General features: G+C 51.5%; 7 protein-coding genes across 7 annotated transcripts; 2 read left to right on the top strand and 5 right to left on the bottom strand.

Moving 5' to 3' along the window:
* Nucleotides 1-106: 106 nt before the first annotated feature.
* On the bottom strand, nt 107-1,763 carry ABOM_003029 (glycoside hydrolase family 75 protein; the record flags this gene model as incomplete). Its single annotated transcript, XM_022530159.1, has 8 exons — nt 107-180; nt 255-365; nt 461-571; nt 682-906; nt 970-1,031; nt 1,175-1,311; nt 1,378-1,443; nt 1,488-1,763. 8 exons carry the CDS (start codon nt 1,761-1,763, stop codon nt 107-109), a joined length of 1,062 nt encoding a protein of 353 aa, XP_022392531.1.
* A 1,532-nt stretch (nt 1,764-3,295) lies between these two features.
* On the top strand, nt 3,296-4,447 carry ABOM_003028 (uncharacterized protein; the record flags this gene model as incomplete). Its single annotated transcript, XM_022530158.1, has 4 exons — nt 3,296-3,639; nt 3,704-4,167; nt 4,220-4,327; nt 4,380-4,447. The coding sequence occupies 4 exons, from the start codon at nt 3,296-3,298 to the stop codon at nt 4,445-4,447; spliced, it is 984 nt and encodes a 327-aa protein (XP_022392530.1).
* A 1,847-nt stretch (nt 4,448-6,294) lies between these two features.
* Nucleotides 6,295-7,829, top strand: ABOM_003027 (uncharacterized protein; the record flags this gene model as incomplete). Its single annotated transcript, XM_022530157.1, has 3 exons — nt 6,295-6,633; nt 6,714-7,133; nt 7,179-7,829. 3 exons carry the CDS (start codon nt 6,295-6,297, stop codon nt 7,827-7,829), a joined length of 1,410 nt encoding a protein of 469 aa, XP_022392547.1.
* A 649-nt stretch (nt 7,830-8,478) lies between these two features.
* On the bottom strand, nt 8,479-8,919 carry ABOM_003026 (siderophore iron transporter mirB; the record flags this gene model as incomplete). The annotated part of the gene is made up of 1 exon (XM_022530156.1): nt 8,479-8,919. One exon carries the CDS (start codon nt 8,917-8,919, stop codon nt 8,479-8,481), a length of 441 nt encoding a protein of 146 aa, XP_022392527.1.
* A 41-nt stretch (nt 8,920-8,960) lies between these two features.
* Nucleotides 8,961-10,519, bottom strand: ABOM_003025 (siderophore iron transporter mirB; the record flags this gene model as incomplete). The annotated part of the gene is made up of 5 exons (XM_022530155.1): nt 8,961-9,039; nt 9,094-9,216; nt 9,273-9,525; nt 9,585-10,198; nt 10,278-10,519. 5 exons carry the CDS (start codon nt 10,517-10,519, stop codon nt 8,961-8,963), a joined length of 1,311 nt encoding a protein of 436 aa, XP_022392486.1.
* Nucleotides 10,520-11,632: 1,113 nt separating this feature from the next.
* ABOM_003024 (uncharacterized protein) lies at nt 11,633-13,299 on the bottom strand (the record flags this gene model as incomplete). The annotated part of the gene is made up of 4 exons (XM_022530154.1): nt 11,633-12,217; nt 12,250-12,610; nt 12,661-13,113; nt 13,163-13,299. The coding sequence occupies 4 exons, from the start codon at nt 13,297-13,299 to the stop codon at nt 11,633-11,635; spliced, it is 1,536 nt and encodes a 511-aa protein (XP_022392485.1).
* A 1,145-nt stretch (nt 13,300-14,444) lies between these two features.
* On the bottom strand, nt 14,445-15,005 carry ABOM_003023 (EthD domain-containing protein; the record flags this gene model as incomplete). Its single annotated transcript, XM_022530153.1, has 2 exons — nt 14,445-14,783; nt 14,850-15,005. 2 exons carry the CDS (start codon nt 15,003-15,005, stop codon nt 14,445-14,447), a joined length of 495 nt encoding a protein of 164 aa, XP_022392529.1.
* Between the last annotated feature and the right edge of the window lie 214 nt (nt 15,006-15,219).

The raw sequence follows: 15,219 nt of genomic DNA, 5'->3' as shown, positions 1-15,219 counted from the left end.
CACCTGTATCTCTAAGTCTATATATAGCATGTATTAAGTTCCACCAGCCTATCCCCAATCCATCATCGCGTGTAACCCCCAGCCGGAAAGACGGCCTATCTCTCCCTTAAACGAACGCACACTTGCCGTTCTGGCAGGCCAGTTCGTCGGAGCAATCATCGTGACTAGAGCAAGAGGCACCTGTAATTTTCCCAAGCAAAGTAGTTTAGTTAATTGGATACCGCAACGGCTTAGATACGTGAGCCCGAACATACCCTCACAGTGGCCCTCCCAGGAGCAGGATTGCGCATCGTTATCCACCGAGCAAACACCGCTGATGCAAGCAAGCTCATCGGAGCAATCGTCGTTGCTTGAGCAAGAAGCACCTGCACGAAAAGAAGAAGAAAAGAAGGAAAAATTTAGCCCCCGAAAAAATCAAGAATAGGAAAATACATGGCATGGCCTGTGTTCAATCCCTTACCCTTGCAGTGACCCTCCCACGAGCAGCTCTCTGCGTCTCCGTCCGACGCACACTTGCCGTTCTTGCAGGCCAGCTCGTCAGAGCAGTCGTCGTTGCTGGAACAGCTGGCACCTTTATTTTTTGGACACGTAGTTTAGCGATTCATTCTTCTTCTTTGTCTTCTTCTTGTTGTTCTTCTTCTCCAGAGGAGGAAGAGTTGGGTGGGGAGTTGTTGTCCTCACCGGCGCAGTGGCCTGGCCACGAGCAGGAGCCGCCAGTTGGCTCGGGCAGACTAGTTGTCGTCAGAGTGGTTGGGGGGTTGCCGCCGCCGCCGCCCAGGTTGAGGTTCTTGGCCAGGGCGCCGACGAGGCTGTCGCCCATGGAGCGGAGAGTGTCGAAGTTGGTGATGTAGTTCTCGTTCAGGGCGCTGCTGGGGAGAACGGCCTTGTCGCCGGTGAAGACGATGTCTGGGTTTGGGAGTTAGTGATGGGTCGCTGATGAGATAGAATGAGATTGACAGAGGTACGTACAGGTGACATCGGCAGCGGTGTGGCCCTTGTTGCCGTTCAAGTCCTCGTCGGGGAAACAGGTCCTGGCCATGACCCAAGAGGCTTCACCGGTGACCTGAGGCTATCTCCGTTCGAGTCGCCGAAGATACCGTAGAACATCTTACCGTTGCTAGCGGTGGCACGATGTTAGCAGGCAATAAAGTCTATCCTGGTTAATTTGGCCTACCAGATCACGGCAGAAATGGCATTTCCCTTGAGCTTGGCCTTGTTCGCATCCAAGAACTCCTGGGGAATGACGATAAAGGGAACTTCGTATGCGGACAGCGCGCCCCAGTTGGTCGCGTCCTGACCGTCAGGGTTGCCCTGCGTTTGTTAGACGCTTTCATTATGGAGAGAAAGCTAGGCGAGGTTTCAATCGCGGTTCGTTACCTTGCAGCCATGGTTAAGTCCATCACAGTCAACGTCCATATCAGCCACGAAGGAGAAGGCAGCACCCTGGCTAGTGCGTTAGCGACTGTATACGCATGGAGGTGTTGCACGGTACTTGCCTCAGCGAAGTTGGCCCAGTCACTGTGGATGGTGGACTTGGTAGAGCCCTGGCCGATGGGGTAGGTCGCATGAGAGGGAACCTTGCTGGCCTTAGCAGCAGCGGCCTGGATAGCCGCAACAGGAATGGAGCTCGATGCCTGGAAGAACTTGGCCGGGGGGCCTCCGTTGGGCTTGTTGTAGTCAGCTCCGTTGACCTGCTGGCCCATGGCCGTGCCACAGACGGCCAGGGAGACGGCAAGGCGGCTAGCGAAGTTCTTGATAGGCATGGTGAAGGTGTCCGTACTCAACAGGAAAGCAAGACTGTGGTTGTAGAGATAAGATGTTTTTTTGGCATGGGGGCATGGTGGATTTATAGAAGAACGGATGTGTAGGAAGTGGCTTATACTCTATGGAACGCCCCTTTGTCCGATAACTCAAAGTTCGTTTCGTGTGTTACGGTCTAATCTCCCGGCCGTTTCGAGACCGTCCATGGGCGGATGTAGTAGTCTTTGACAACAGTAGTTGATTCGTCGGAACTCGAGCCACTGCTACGCGAAGGTAGGACTATAGAACGCCTCAAATTGCTGGGTAGTATGTCTCACCTGGTGGTCCTGTTATGCTGCGAGAATGAAGCATGCGGAGCACTAGTTGCAGAAGGATCATATGAAAGTGCTTGAGTTGTGTTTCCCCAACGCATACTAAGAATCCATGGTTGTCGGCAGGGTTCCGCCGCACAGGCTCCACAATTGGTCTCCCAAAATTGGCTCCCATGGCTAGTGCTATCCAGATCCGCCGGATATGATCTCCGGCCACAATAAGTGATTCTTAGCTCCAGAGAATGACACTCTTTGACAGGGTTACTGTTGGGTCTACATTGTTGTGCAACACAGCTGTCGCAGAACAAAGAGGAGGGACTTACTGCCCATGCAGTGCATACCTCAGCCCATGCTCCAGAACCCTGAGAATCTACTAGCAACGTCTTCATGCAAGTGTAGCCGTAGCGTTGCGTTAGACTGGTATTGGAACTCCCCGGAAGTTCCTGAATAGGTAGGTGCCAGTAAGTACCGGGCTTCACCCAGGGGCCTCGGCCCCGACGCTAATGCTAACGGCGCCATATGAAGGGCCAATTTGTAACATGTGGGGTTTCAGAGTGGAGAGGCGATACACTACGGCGCGAAGCGAGAGCGATTGCCGAATCCAGTTAATAATCTTATCAATTGATTCTCCGAGGTCCACATGCGAAAAAAAAGGGTCCGATAGCAACAAACCGTATAGACCTCGTGGTGCAGGGGGGGAAACATGGTATTCGGACTGCATAATGCAGGTACGCGCAAAACTTGCTTATCTCGACGTGTAACCATTGGCCCGTGGTGTCATGTGATTGCGTGTTACCCTAGAGGCGACAGCGACCTCATTTTCTGCAGAGGCTGGACGCTTGCATTGTTAGCAAATTAATTGGGCCCAGTCTCGGCCCGGACCAAGAACATGCCATAGTTCAGTACGATACGAGGTTACATTGCATGCCGCCCCAACTGGTCCAGTCTTGGCATGCATGAGAATAACTGCTTATTGCCTTTTCGGACTCTGCACACGTATCCACTTGACCATGAACTGAGTCTGTAAACGATGATCTGAATACATTCTGAGAATGCTGGCAAATGGAGAGCCCAGGAGAGCCTCGGCATGCAGATCTCCATACCCCTACTAGGGGCGGCGGCGAAGGAGTTTCGCCGAAATGCATATAAAAATTACCACACGACCCGGAGGACGATGGCCGGAGACTCCTCGTAGACTACCATAGACCTCACACCATCTCACAATGCAGTTGTACAAGCTCTTTGCCGTCCTGGCAGCCCTGCAGCCGGCTCTTGCCAAGAGCCTTCTTGACTTCTCTGCGGCTCGTGGCGATAACCCCTCTGTCCTGGGCGTCCGCAACCTCGAATCGGTGCGCAATACCAGGCCGAAAGACAACACCAATGATCTCTACATCAAGTTGGATAAGGACCCCAAGGGCACTCCTGCGCTGCACTTCCACCGCAAGAAGGACTATATCCGTGCCGAGTACCACGCCTTGAAGGACCAGATTGAGGCCGATAAGACCTACTACATTGGCTACAAGTTCTCCCTGGGAGCCATTCAGCAGAGCCTGATGATCTGGCAATTGTGAGTCAATGCCTTCCCTGACACCGTCAACCAAAGACCAGAGTTCAATACTGACCTCTAAAAGCAAGGAATACTCTGCCAACAACCCCAACGACGGCGGTGCTAACATCCCTCTCTCTTTGGAATTCAAGAGCGGCAAACTGAACCTCCAGTACCAAGCATCCAGCGATGCGAAGCGTGTGTCCCAGTGGTCCAAGGAATTGAAGACCGACACCGTCTACTCCATCGGACTCGTGATCAACACCTCCCGTCCCGGATGGGTTGAGCTCTACTTCGATGGCGAGCAGCAGACCTTCGGCTCCGGCAGCAACAGACTGAAGGCCAACACGTTCCCCGGCCAGGCGGACCCCAAGTTCGGCGCTTACCGTGGCGAGGAAGTTCAAATCGATACCTATGTCTACAACATCCAGATCGGAACTGCCCTTGATGATATCAAGGAGGCTGCTGGATTGGGCTCGTCTCCTAAGCCCACCGCTACTTCTAACCCCACCCCTGTGCCTACCTGCTCTTGGGAGGGTCACTGCGAGGGTACGTCTCCTTCTCGTGGGTGCTTTGTCCAATACTAATATGGATATTCTAGGCGCCTCGTGCTCCGACGAGAATGACTGCTCCGACGAGCTCATCTGCAAGAGCGGAAAGTGCACCACTGACAACGTTGTGCCTTGCTCTTGGGAAGGTCACTGTGCCGGTATGTATCTGTCTTCTTACCTATGTTGCTCTGCTTAGCTAACTGTACGTAGGTGCAAAGTGCAGCTCTCATGATGACTGCTCCGATGACCTTGCCTGCAACAATGGTGTCTGTGCCTGATCCGAGTTTATTATGATCTGACTGCCCTCGTTGAGGTGAGTATCTCATGGTTTGTCATGGATAGAATACAATATACTATCGAACCAATGTATGATATGAGCAACATGTGTAATTCAAACCTATTCTCGCACTAGACCTTGTGATGCAGCACTGGTAGACTGTTTTACGCTAAATTATTTCCCCCAAATACCAGAAGCAAATTCTGAACAAACAAAAGGCACACAAACACCGCTCCACAGAGGATTCACTAGCCCCAACGAGATGTAATAATGAGTCCAGAAGAGTCGACATGTTATTGACACGATAAGAAAACAAATACAGAAATCGGACCATGCTCACCGGCAGGCCTTACCGGGCTCAATCCCAAGTCTGATGACTGACTTGCGAAGACCGTGAGACAAAGGGGCTGGTTCGAGACTCTTGATTACCCAACACCAAGGTATCCATGTCAATATTCCGTTCTAATAGCTGCTACGCACAGATAGCGTCTCCATAGCGTGTCTAGGCTCGGGAGCGGGCCGATGGACTGGGTTCGGCAGCTTGCCGACACATCGGCATTTCCGATGCTACCAAAACTCTCGGTATAGTTCCGATATTATAGGTGTTTATTGTGGCGACAGGGGTTCTGAAAGTCAGGGGTGGGTTTTGTTTAGTCGCCAATTATTGTCTTAGCATTGGCCATGAAAGCTAGTTGCTATCCTACTTGCCTAGAGCGAGGCTGTGCAATGGAGTGAGGTGAGGCTCTAGGCCCGTCTGTATCTGTAGTTTTTTTTTTCCTCTTTTTTTCTTTTTTTCAAAATTGCTCTTCCGGCTCTTTTGAGTGAAAGAGACAGGGTAAGGTAATTGTTGTCGGCGATTATATATTAGTAGTGTCTATCATAAATAGGGCTTGTCGGGATAGAGAGTATTAATGTAGGAGCTGAAGGGAGAAAGTACGAGTGTTAAAAGGTTGGACTCTTGATATTATTACTAAATATTTGCGTAACGAACTCCCTTGGTTGCGTGGAGACAATATGGCTTCCTAGGTATGGCCTTGATTTGCTTATGTTATAACTGTGGACAGAATCAGTGTATCATCAAATTTTATATCTCTATTCTATACGAAGACGTCTAGTAGCTCACTCTCTTTAACACCTGCAGACAGCCACGAGAAGATATGCCACTAGCCTAGAACAAAATACAACAATTTTCATCACCTACCATAGATACCTCATAGGTGACCTGCCCTTCCACGTCATCCCCAAGCTCATCCTTCGTGGTGTCGATCACAACGAGCTCCCGTTCAAGATCGGCCCTATCACCCGCTAAGAAAGTACCTTGATGACTGAAGAGGTCCACTTCGGCACTGCTCGTCTCGCCCCAGTCACAGATAGCGTATACGAGAAAACGGTCCCTAGAGGTATATCGTACCGGTCCATGGTGCCTTTGCTCTTTAGATGCACGAGGCCTGCACCAAGCTCAGCAGACACAGCGTCCCCCAAGAGCTGGGTAGGGTGACACCAATGGAGCATGTCAACTATACTTGACAAGCTGATATACTCGCACCTGTCCGTGAGGCTCGGAATGATCGCGGACTATGACTTGGTGTAGCCTGGTTGAGTGACTGGGCAAGATTTGGGTCGGCTCTACAGCGACTCCTATCCTGAGCTCAGGGAATTCAATGCCAGACGAAGTTCAGATTGAAGCACTAGAGTGGCTGGCCGGGGTAGAAGGACATCAAGTCATAAATAGCTGCCGATCGCCCAACGGAAGTGCCGCCCAATGCGGGGTAAAGCGACCTTTAGCCCTGATCGAGCTGGAGATCGAAACAACCTTTCTATTTATGTCCCGAGAACAAGAGCGTCATCATGAGTAACGACCTTGAGGTCTGGGTCCAGCCGAAGCCCAAAAGGATCGAGGGCCACACTGCCCAATGCACCCTCACGTTTAATGGGCGTGTTATCTTCGGACCACGACACTGCCACAACAACACATACAAGCTGCGGGACGCTCTCGCCGCCGCAGATCCCCGCTTTCAACTCACTCTTACTAAGAGGCGCCACTCGAAGGAAGGCCACACATACTCTATCAGCGTCAAAGCTGGCGGCATTGTTTATCTGGATCGAATGTCCACTCACGGTCACATGAAAGAGTTGTGTCAAGCCATTAATAAAGAACTAGCAGCCGAACGCGCGCGCGCCGAGTCCGTATGTGGTCCCAGTTCTATTGTACATACTAGCACCTACTACTAGTAGTACTTGAGACCCTTGTGCCTTACAAGTTATAGGGTAAACCCGAGCTGGCACCGCCATCTCAGGGCCTTCCCCCTCCGCTTCCTCCCCAACAGCCACCAGGCTCTCCCCCACCCCAGGCTACCCGCCCGAAGGGACGCCAGGACTTTGAGATAGCCATTATCTGCGCCCTGAAGGTGGAGTCAAATGCTATCGAAGCATTTCTAGACGAAGAGTTTGAAGTCGATGGATTCTCATACGGACAGGCTCCGGGGGATTCCAACACCTACACGATAGGTCGAATCGGGCAACGAGCCGTCGTCCTAGCGTATATGGCGAACATGGGAAAGGTCGGCTCCACCAGGGCGGCAACCCAGCTTCACCTAAGCTTCCCACAGATAAAAGCCGTATTCCTGGTGGGCATTTGCGGTGCCGCACCGCAAGATGCACAAGGCCGGGAGACATTCCTCGGCGATGTTATGATTAGCACCGCTGTTGTCCAAGCGGACTTCGGATGACAGTACTCAGACCGATTCCGTCGGAAAGATACCTTGGAGGATACTCTCGGCCGAGGGAATTATCGGATCCGCTCCTTCCTCTCGAAGTTAGAATGCAAGAACACGAGCAGCAAGCTGGAGCAGCAAACACGCCAATATATCGCGGAGCTTTCCGCTAAGGACGGTGAATATGCCTACCCCGGTGCCAATCACGATGTTCTATACCGTGCAGATTATCGTCATAAGCATCAGAATGGCGACCCGTCTGTAACCTGTGTCGAATGCAATACCGCTGATGACACGGTCTGCAAAGAGGCCAGAGAGTCATCCTGTGATAGCCCGGATGGGTTAGGGTGCAGTAGTACGCAACTAGTCCGCAGAAGGCAAGAAAACACCCACCCTGTTCTTCATTTTGGCCACTTTTCCTCTGGAGATAGTGTCATGAAGAGTGGCCTTCACCGTGATGAAATTGTTGCTAGAGACAAGGTGATTGCGTTTGAAATGGAGGGTGCAGGTGTTTGGGATGTTCTTCCTACTGTAATCATCAAGAGCGCCTGCGATTATGCGGACAGTCACAAGAACAAAACCTGGCAGAGCTATGCCGCTGGAACAGCTGCGGCGTGTACAAGGGCAGTCCTGGATCAGTGGAGGAGTAGTCAAGGGGCGTGGTTCTAGTAGACTTCGGATTATTGGTATAGTATACTGCGTTAATGAGCGCAATCCACCACCGAGTTGCGAATTTCTCCCGCTCCACCCTCAATAATCCAAGCAACATATATCATCGCGTTCTGGGATAACCAATAGCTTTAGATGAACGAATATCTTACATTTACAAATTTAGAGTCTTATCATGTGCTAGAATTAATTAACTTGAAATTAAGCCCAAGAGATATCTAAGATCTCAAAATAGAGCCCTAGGATTAAAAGCTGAACTGAACGAAAACCATAGGGTTGAAGAGATATTGCTTAACATTGTGACAAAGGGGATGTGTGGTCGGTATTAAGGTATTCAGGCAATTTCCTGGAGAAAAGGACATCAACCAGGCAGGTTAGCCTACTGGTGTACTGCCAAGCATCATTGGTCTAGTGGTAGAATTCATCGTTGCCATCGATGAGGCCCGTGTTCGATTCACGGATGATGCACTCACTTTTTGCTCTTTTCTTTTTTGCCTCGTCACCACCAAGAAAATGAAATCTAATCTGGATAGTCAAATAACAGGCTTGCTGCAATGTAGTATTTCCCTACGCACACGTTCAATAGCATACCAACTCTATACCCCAGTCCTCAGCCACCCCCATTTTAGCCCTAACCAAGTACACCACACTACCAAACATTCCCCCTAGTCTGCTCCCTGTCCAACTTCTTCACGTTAATATTCCTCCAGACCCAAACACACCCAATACAAAGCGGCACAAAACACACCCCCGCAATCACCATCTTCCTCTGGACATCCGCATACGCTCCCACAATCGCCTCCCTCTCCGGCGAGCCATCCGCATACGACATCTGCATGACCATATCACTAAAGATCGTGCGACTGATATTCTTACTCTCCTCGGGGAGTCTGCTGTACAGTTCGCCGGGGAGGATATTATTCCACATGCCACCGGCGATGGCAAACCCGACGGCCGCACCGATGGAACCGAATAGCCCCCAGATTGCCATGACTACGGCGATCTCCTGGTGCGTCACGGGCGCCATGATGGCGAGCTGGCCGCAGACGGTGAATATGCAGGTGCCCAGGCCGACGAGGATCTGGGTCATGGTTAGGATGCCGACGTGGGTGTTGGGTTGGCGGAAGGGGATTAGCAGGCGGTGCCGAGGAGGAGGATCGGGATGCCGGTGAAAACGGTCCATTTGAACTCGCCGGTGTAGCGTATTAGACTGTGGGTGTTAGGTGTTTGGTCTGTGGTGGAGGGGGTTGGGTTAGGGTCTTACAGGCCGAAGATGGGACTGAAGATGTAGGAGGTTAGGGAGAAGGCGTTGAGGACGTAGTTGGCGGTCGTGATGTCGAGTCTGTGCACGACTTGGAGGTAGGAGCTGAAGTAGCTGTTCCAGGCGCTGGGATATTTGTTAGCAAGGTGTTGAGCAGGTCGCTATGAATGGCAGAGACTTACAAGCAGGAGATGAACATGACGCAATACAGAAGGCAGGAACCAATGATCGTCGGTTCCTTCAGGTATTTCCAAGGGAGGAATTGGACAGGGGAAAGGTATCGCTCCCATGCATAGAATGCCGGGATGCAAACCACGCCAAGTACTTCCATCGCAATAATATATCCACTGGCCCATCCCCTGGGCGCATACGAGGCCAGACTGAAGGGGAGAAGGATCAAGGAAAACACTGCCGTTATCAAAACAATTCCCACCACTAGGGCCCTTCCGTTAGTCACGGAGAGTCAAACACACAAGGCCAAAAGAAACACGCACCGTCGAACTCGATGAAGTAGTGGACGATAGACTGCCACCAGGTCCTGTCCGAAACTCTCTTCTCGAGAGCACCCACCTTCTGGGCTCTCCGCTGCATGTACAGCATAACGCCCACAACAGGGATGGAGGTACCAGTGATCATGATCGCGAACGCACCAAATGCCCAGCGAAAGTCAAGGTTGATGTAGAATAGATTTGCGATCTTCGGCCCCGCAAAGGTGCTCGCGATACTCGGGGTTCCGTTGATACCGAGCATGATCATTCGGTTTTTGAGGGTGGTCATATCCGCCAGCATGATATCAATTACATACATCATCCCAATATGTCCCACCCAATACAGTGTGTGCGCCGCGACGTAGGTCTCGATGTTTTTGCAGGTGGCTTTCATTATCAGGCCGATCACGACAATCAGAAGCATAAATAAGAAGCCTTCAACACGTCCCCAGATGTCAATAATCTTGGCGAGAGTGAGCTTGGAGGAGCCGCCGAGAATGGTAGACATGATGCTGACAACGGTGAGGAGTCCATGCTTATGGAATGACGACGTGATATATGGATTGAGCGAGGTTTGGACGGAAACTAAAAGCAGATCGACGAAAGAGACAAGGTAAAGACTGCATGACAGTGAGTACTTCGCCGTATGGAGCGTATAGGAATGGCTGGAGCGAGACAGCAAATGGAGGCGAGACTCACAGGGCAAACATGAGCCACATCGTATTCCTAGACCATAATGAAGTGATGGCTCTCACGCGTTGAACACCGCCTTGATACAAGGTGGAATCCTTGTCTGAGATACTCGTATCATCCCTGGCGGGTTCTTGTACGATGCGATCGACCGCTTCGTTTTTTTCAGGATCCTCCCCGGGACTGCTCATGGGTCCAATCTGGTCCGGCACGACGGTCTTCGGCATGCCGTGCGAGTGAGCGTTGCTCATGGCTGGCGAATCCAGGAACACCCGTAAATGCAGGATAAGGCGGTTGACGTGGTCTGGGGAAAAGAGGGGACGAGCAGCCGAATATGTAAGGGATTTACAGCGCGCGGCATTCTCAGTGCAGCAGCCAAGACTGCCACCGCAAGAAAGCGCTTGCATATACGCTCCCCCTATCAGATGATCAGATAAGATATGCGAGCATTGGTTGCCCAATGATGTCTGTTCAGGGGGATTAGCGCAATGCTAGTATGGAACTAAAATACGACAAGCGGGATTGGCGCCAAGGGTCCGAAAACGGCACCATCAGAAAAGTTTTCAGGAATGCCCTCAGACCCTTCAATGGCTTTTGCATCTGTGGGCTAATTCTTATAGAGTCATGTAATACGGGCGTCCCGAGACGCTGGTATAGTGGTGAACCATTCTTCTGTGACTCGAGTCTCGCCCGGTACCCCAATATTGGTGCTTGACCGAGTTTGGTTCAGCCACGCATGTAGTGCTCCGACCGCTGCCGGAGTATTCTTGTAGTCCCTGGGCCTGCCCTATAATTAGAGAAGCATGGTCCCTGCCGAACCCCAGACTCGCGGGGGTGTTCCTTGGGCTCTGAGCAAGGTTGTTGTGTGGGTAGTCTTCTAGGTGGTATGTAGATATATTTTTTATAGAAATTTTCACCGTTCAGGTGGCGATACGAATCTTGTTTGCTATTGGAAACATGAAGATAGAAGGGATTAGGATAGACCAGTAGCCAGTTCTCTTGCAAGTAGGGGTCTTCATCTCTCTTAGCCCATTTTTGATCAAATAGCCATCCTAGGGTTTAAGGGAATCTGCAACACATAAAAGAACAAGTTCACTATGCTCGGTGGCGTAAGAATCCAGGGCAGAGAGTATAGGCAAAGAGGTATTCCAAGACACCAAAAGCAGATGCTCCGCAGCACCAAAGATTGAGAACCCCAAGGGCCACACGACGTTCCATCTAAATGTACATAAGAGGGGAGGCAAGCCCCTATTCGCACATGCCGGTGAGCGCGGTACTTCATTTACATGAGTGCGGCCTATGGTTTAACCAACGTCGTTATTTCTCCTCCTGCAGCAGTAGGTTCGTTTACTGATACAAGACCGCTACTTCGGCTGGACAACCCCCTGCTCTACAGCTCCATCAGGTAGGCGTGTCTCCTTTTCCGACTGTGTACCTTTGAGCCCGTAGTCCGTCTCCAACGTCGTCCGCAGCTCCACCTCCTTTTCCAACCAAGCGACCAAGAACCCAGCCCCTGCAAACACGATGGAAATCTGCCACACCCGCTGCAAGGCCTTTGTATACGCCTTGATAATAGTGGGCCGCAGCGCGACCGGGAACCGTGTAACAAAGACTCGCGACGCTTGCTGATACGCATCCCTAGCGCTCAGCAGCAGAGTCGCGAGCGAGGGGTCCTCCTCGTGTATCTGCCGAACCAGCCCCGAGTCACATATGCGCGCGGCGAACCGGTTGTTGAAGATTGCTGCAGGGATCGCAACTCCCCAGACGGCGCCAAACGCCCGAAAAAAGGCCCAGGTGGCGGTTGAGGCGGCGACGTCGGTTTCGGCCAACAGGGCCTGCGCGGCTGGCAAGGTTGAGGTGACAATGAAGCCCGAGCCGATGGCCACCAGCAACTGGAAGCCGACCCAGGCACCGGTGCTGGAGGACTTGTCCAGAAGGCTGAAGAGGCCCTGGCCGAGGGTCATCAGGCAAAGCCGCTGACTTGCACCGGCTTGTATCGGCCGGTTTTGGTAATGAGGACGCCTGCGATGATGGCGGCGGGCACGGTGACGATCACGGTGGGGAGAAGTTGCACGCCGGAGCGGGTGGGAGTACTGAGTTGGACACCTTGGGAGTAGACGGGCAGGAAATACAGTTCCCAGTGCATAAGCATACCGTGCAGGAAGCTAATTATAAAGGCGGCGAGGGAGGTGCGGTTGGCAAAGAAATGAGGGGGGATGGTTGGCTCAGGACAGAGCCGGGGGCTCATATGAACCAGATAGAAGACGATCAGCCCTACCAGACCTAGCACCAACGGCACAATAATACACCAACTTGACCAGGCGTTAGATGTTCCTCCAAAGCTGAGCGCAATGAGAATACCACAGATGAGACCAGCAATGCGTTGCCGAACCAGTCGATCCGCTTCACCTTCTCCGCAAAGGTCGCTTGCTTCTTGGACTCGACCCGCAGAAAGAGGACCATGAGCACTATGGCGGTCCCGGCGATGGGAAGGCTGATATAGAATGACCACCTCCAGGTGACGTGCTGTGTGAGGGCGCCTCCAATAAAGGGACCAATGGAGGACCCCACGGCGAACACTACGAAGATGAAGGCTGTCACTTGAGCTCGTTCCCGCAGGGGAACAAGATCATAGACGACAATATCGATGAGCGTATTGACGCCTCCAAGGCCTACTCCTTGAACTGTGCGCCCAGCAATGAGCATTGCAGTCGAACTCGTGCCCCCGCTGATGCCACTACCCAAGGCAAACAGGGCGACGCCCGAGATGAGCGGCCATTGTCGACCGAACACGTCGGCGAGTTGTCCGTAAAGGGGTTGGAATGCGGTACTGAAACCAGCATAACTGGTTATTGGATCTGAAAAAAAAAATATGAAGTGGAGCGGAGACTAACCTTGGCAGAAAGAGCGCATTCGCAACCCAGATATAAGCCCCTCCCGTGTTCAGATCGCGCGAGATGGTGGGCAGCGCAGTCAATGTAACGGTAGATTCAACGGCGGTGAGGAGAGAGGTGACGGACAAACCGGCCATGATCAGCCAAAATCGTCATCCGCGTGAAGCCATAATCGCCTCTGCTTCGGGGAGAGCTGGAGGTGGAGGCCAGCCAAGCGTCTTGAGTGAGCCCCTGACTCTCTGTAGCGATGTTATAGCCGCTTGTGCCGAGCCTTGTATATAGCTCAGCTGGCAGCTACTCATCCTAGGTATAGTACTAGATTAGTTCGTTGGAAGTTGTCCACTAAAAGACACTAGTAAATGCTGACGCACAATCTCTGCTAGTTGTTTCAACTGGGGCTCATTGGGCTACCAGCTCAGAGCTGCAAGTCAGATATTAGTATACCTGCGTTCAAACACCCTGGCCAAGATATTAGTTCAGGCTACTATTATATTACAGAATCTTATAATAAACCGGTTCGACAACCCTATCTGGTGAAATGACCTAAATTAGAATGATTCTATCTGTGGTTAGCCGGCACTAGAAATGTTATACTCCTGTCATGCAGATTTAAGAATTAAGATTAGTTAACTATATTGTTAAGAATCATATACATACTGCTGAGATAGTCAGAGCTCTCGTCTTCCACCCTCTTGTTCATAGTAATTCCTGAGCCATGGTGACTGGTACTCCGGGCTAATTCACAGCCGCGTAACCATCCGGGAGACTAAGGAACCTCTTAGACATAATGGCCTATATTACAGGACGCTATACATAAAATGGTCTGGGGTGTGCTTTGTTGAAAGCCACCAAGCATAGTTGGTCCTCTAGGCTTGTGGCGTAGCGTACGCTAAAGCGCTAGTCTAACACTAACAGCAAACAAAGAAATGAAGAAACCACAAGTGAGAGAGGGGGCGGAAAAGAAAAACAAAGCTAGTTGCCTGGCAGCAGCTCACATTTCCTAAGGCACTGTTTGCCCAGGTCTCCCATTCGGACTCACGCACCTCCTGTGTCACCTCAATCCTCTGTAGCTCGACAGTGCCAGTCTGCTGTTCCATGGGTGCGTCTGACATCGGGTCAACATTAGGGCTAGCATTATATAGATATGGATAAGCCGTGTATAAAAAGCGTGATCATTATTCAACTACAGCTAAACTCTATGTTCGTCGAAGAGACCACTCTTTCTTGATGAGATTAGAAAAAGACCCTTAGTCTAAGCAGCCACAACGATGAACCGTGTAGCCTAGATACGAACATCTGCCGGAGCAGAAGTCGCTTTGCTGTCCCGGCCCATGGCTGTCAGTTCCTCCCAGGTGGGACGCTCGATGTCGACAATCTTGCCGTCCTCAATAAACACCTCCTCCCAGCCTGCAGTTACGTGGGCCCGATTCTGGTCAAGGATCTCATCTTCGCTTGCAATAAAGCTCTGGAATTCGGGATCCGTGACGATTGCTTGCAAGGTCTCGGGGTCAGGCACGTAGACAGATATCGACACGTCATGGTCGTCGATGCTCCAGCCGGGACGGACAGCCCAGGGGATCTTGTCGGTGATGAGCTTTTTGCTGATACTTGGAGTGTAAATCTAGCGGGAAAGATGTGTCAATAAGTACCTATTCACACCTAGACGGAGCCAAATGGGCTTACTCACGTGGGTAACCTTGATGGCGCCATGCTTTTCCTGGATGCGGGCAGCCTTGGGTGCATGCTGTCTTGTTCCGTACTCGTGGAAGTCCCTCTCGGAGATACCTTCCTTCTTATAGCGGAAGGATGTGAGACGGAGAACAAGCTGCTTTTCAGGAGCCATTGTGGATTGTAGCAGTTGGATAAGGACGTGTAACCTGAGTTTGGAAATCAGTAATGTGAGGACTATGGGAAACAGCCGACTATATATGATAACCTGGCATCTCGGCGCGGGGGATTTACAGAACAGGCTTCACATGATTTGTAGGCAACGATAGCGGCATTCAGGGAGCTAGGGTATGACTTCCTCTTTGTCTGCTTGCTGTAACGTTGGCCTG

Source organism: Aspergillus bombycis (assembly GCF_001792695.1).
Source record: "Aspergillus bombycis strain NRRL26010 chromosome Unknown contig00013, whole genome shotgun sequence".
In the NCBI taxonomy this organism is placed as follows: Eukaryota; Fungi; Ascomycota; class Eurotiomycetes; order Eurotiales; family Aspergillaceae; genus Aspergillus; species Aspergillus bombycis.
The sequence above is the reverse complement of the archived record's forward strand: the minus strand, read 5'-3'. Positions and strand labels throughout refer to the sequence as shown.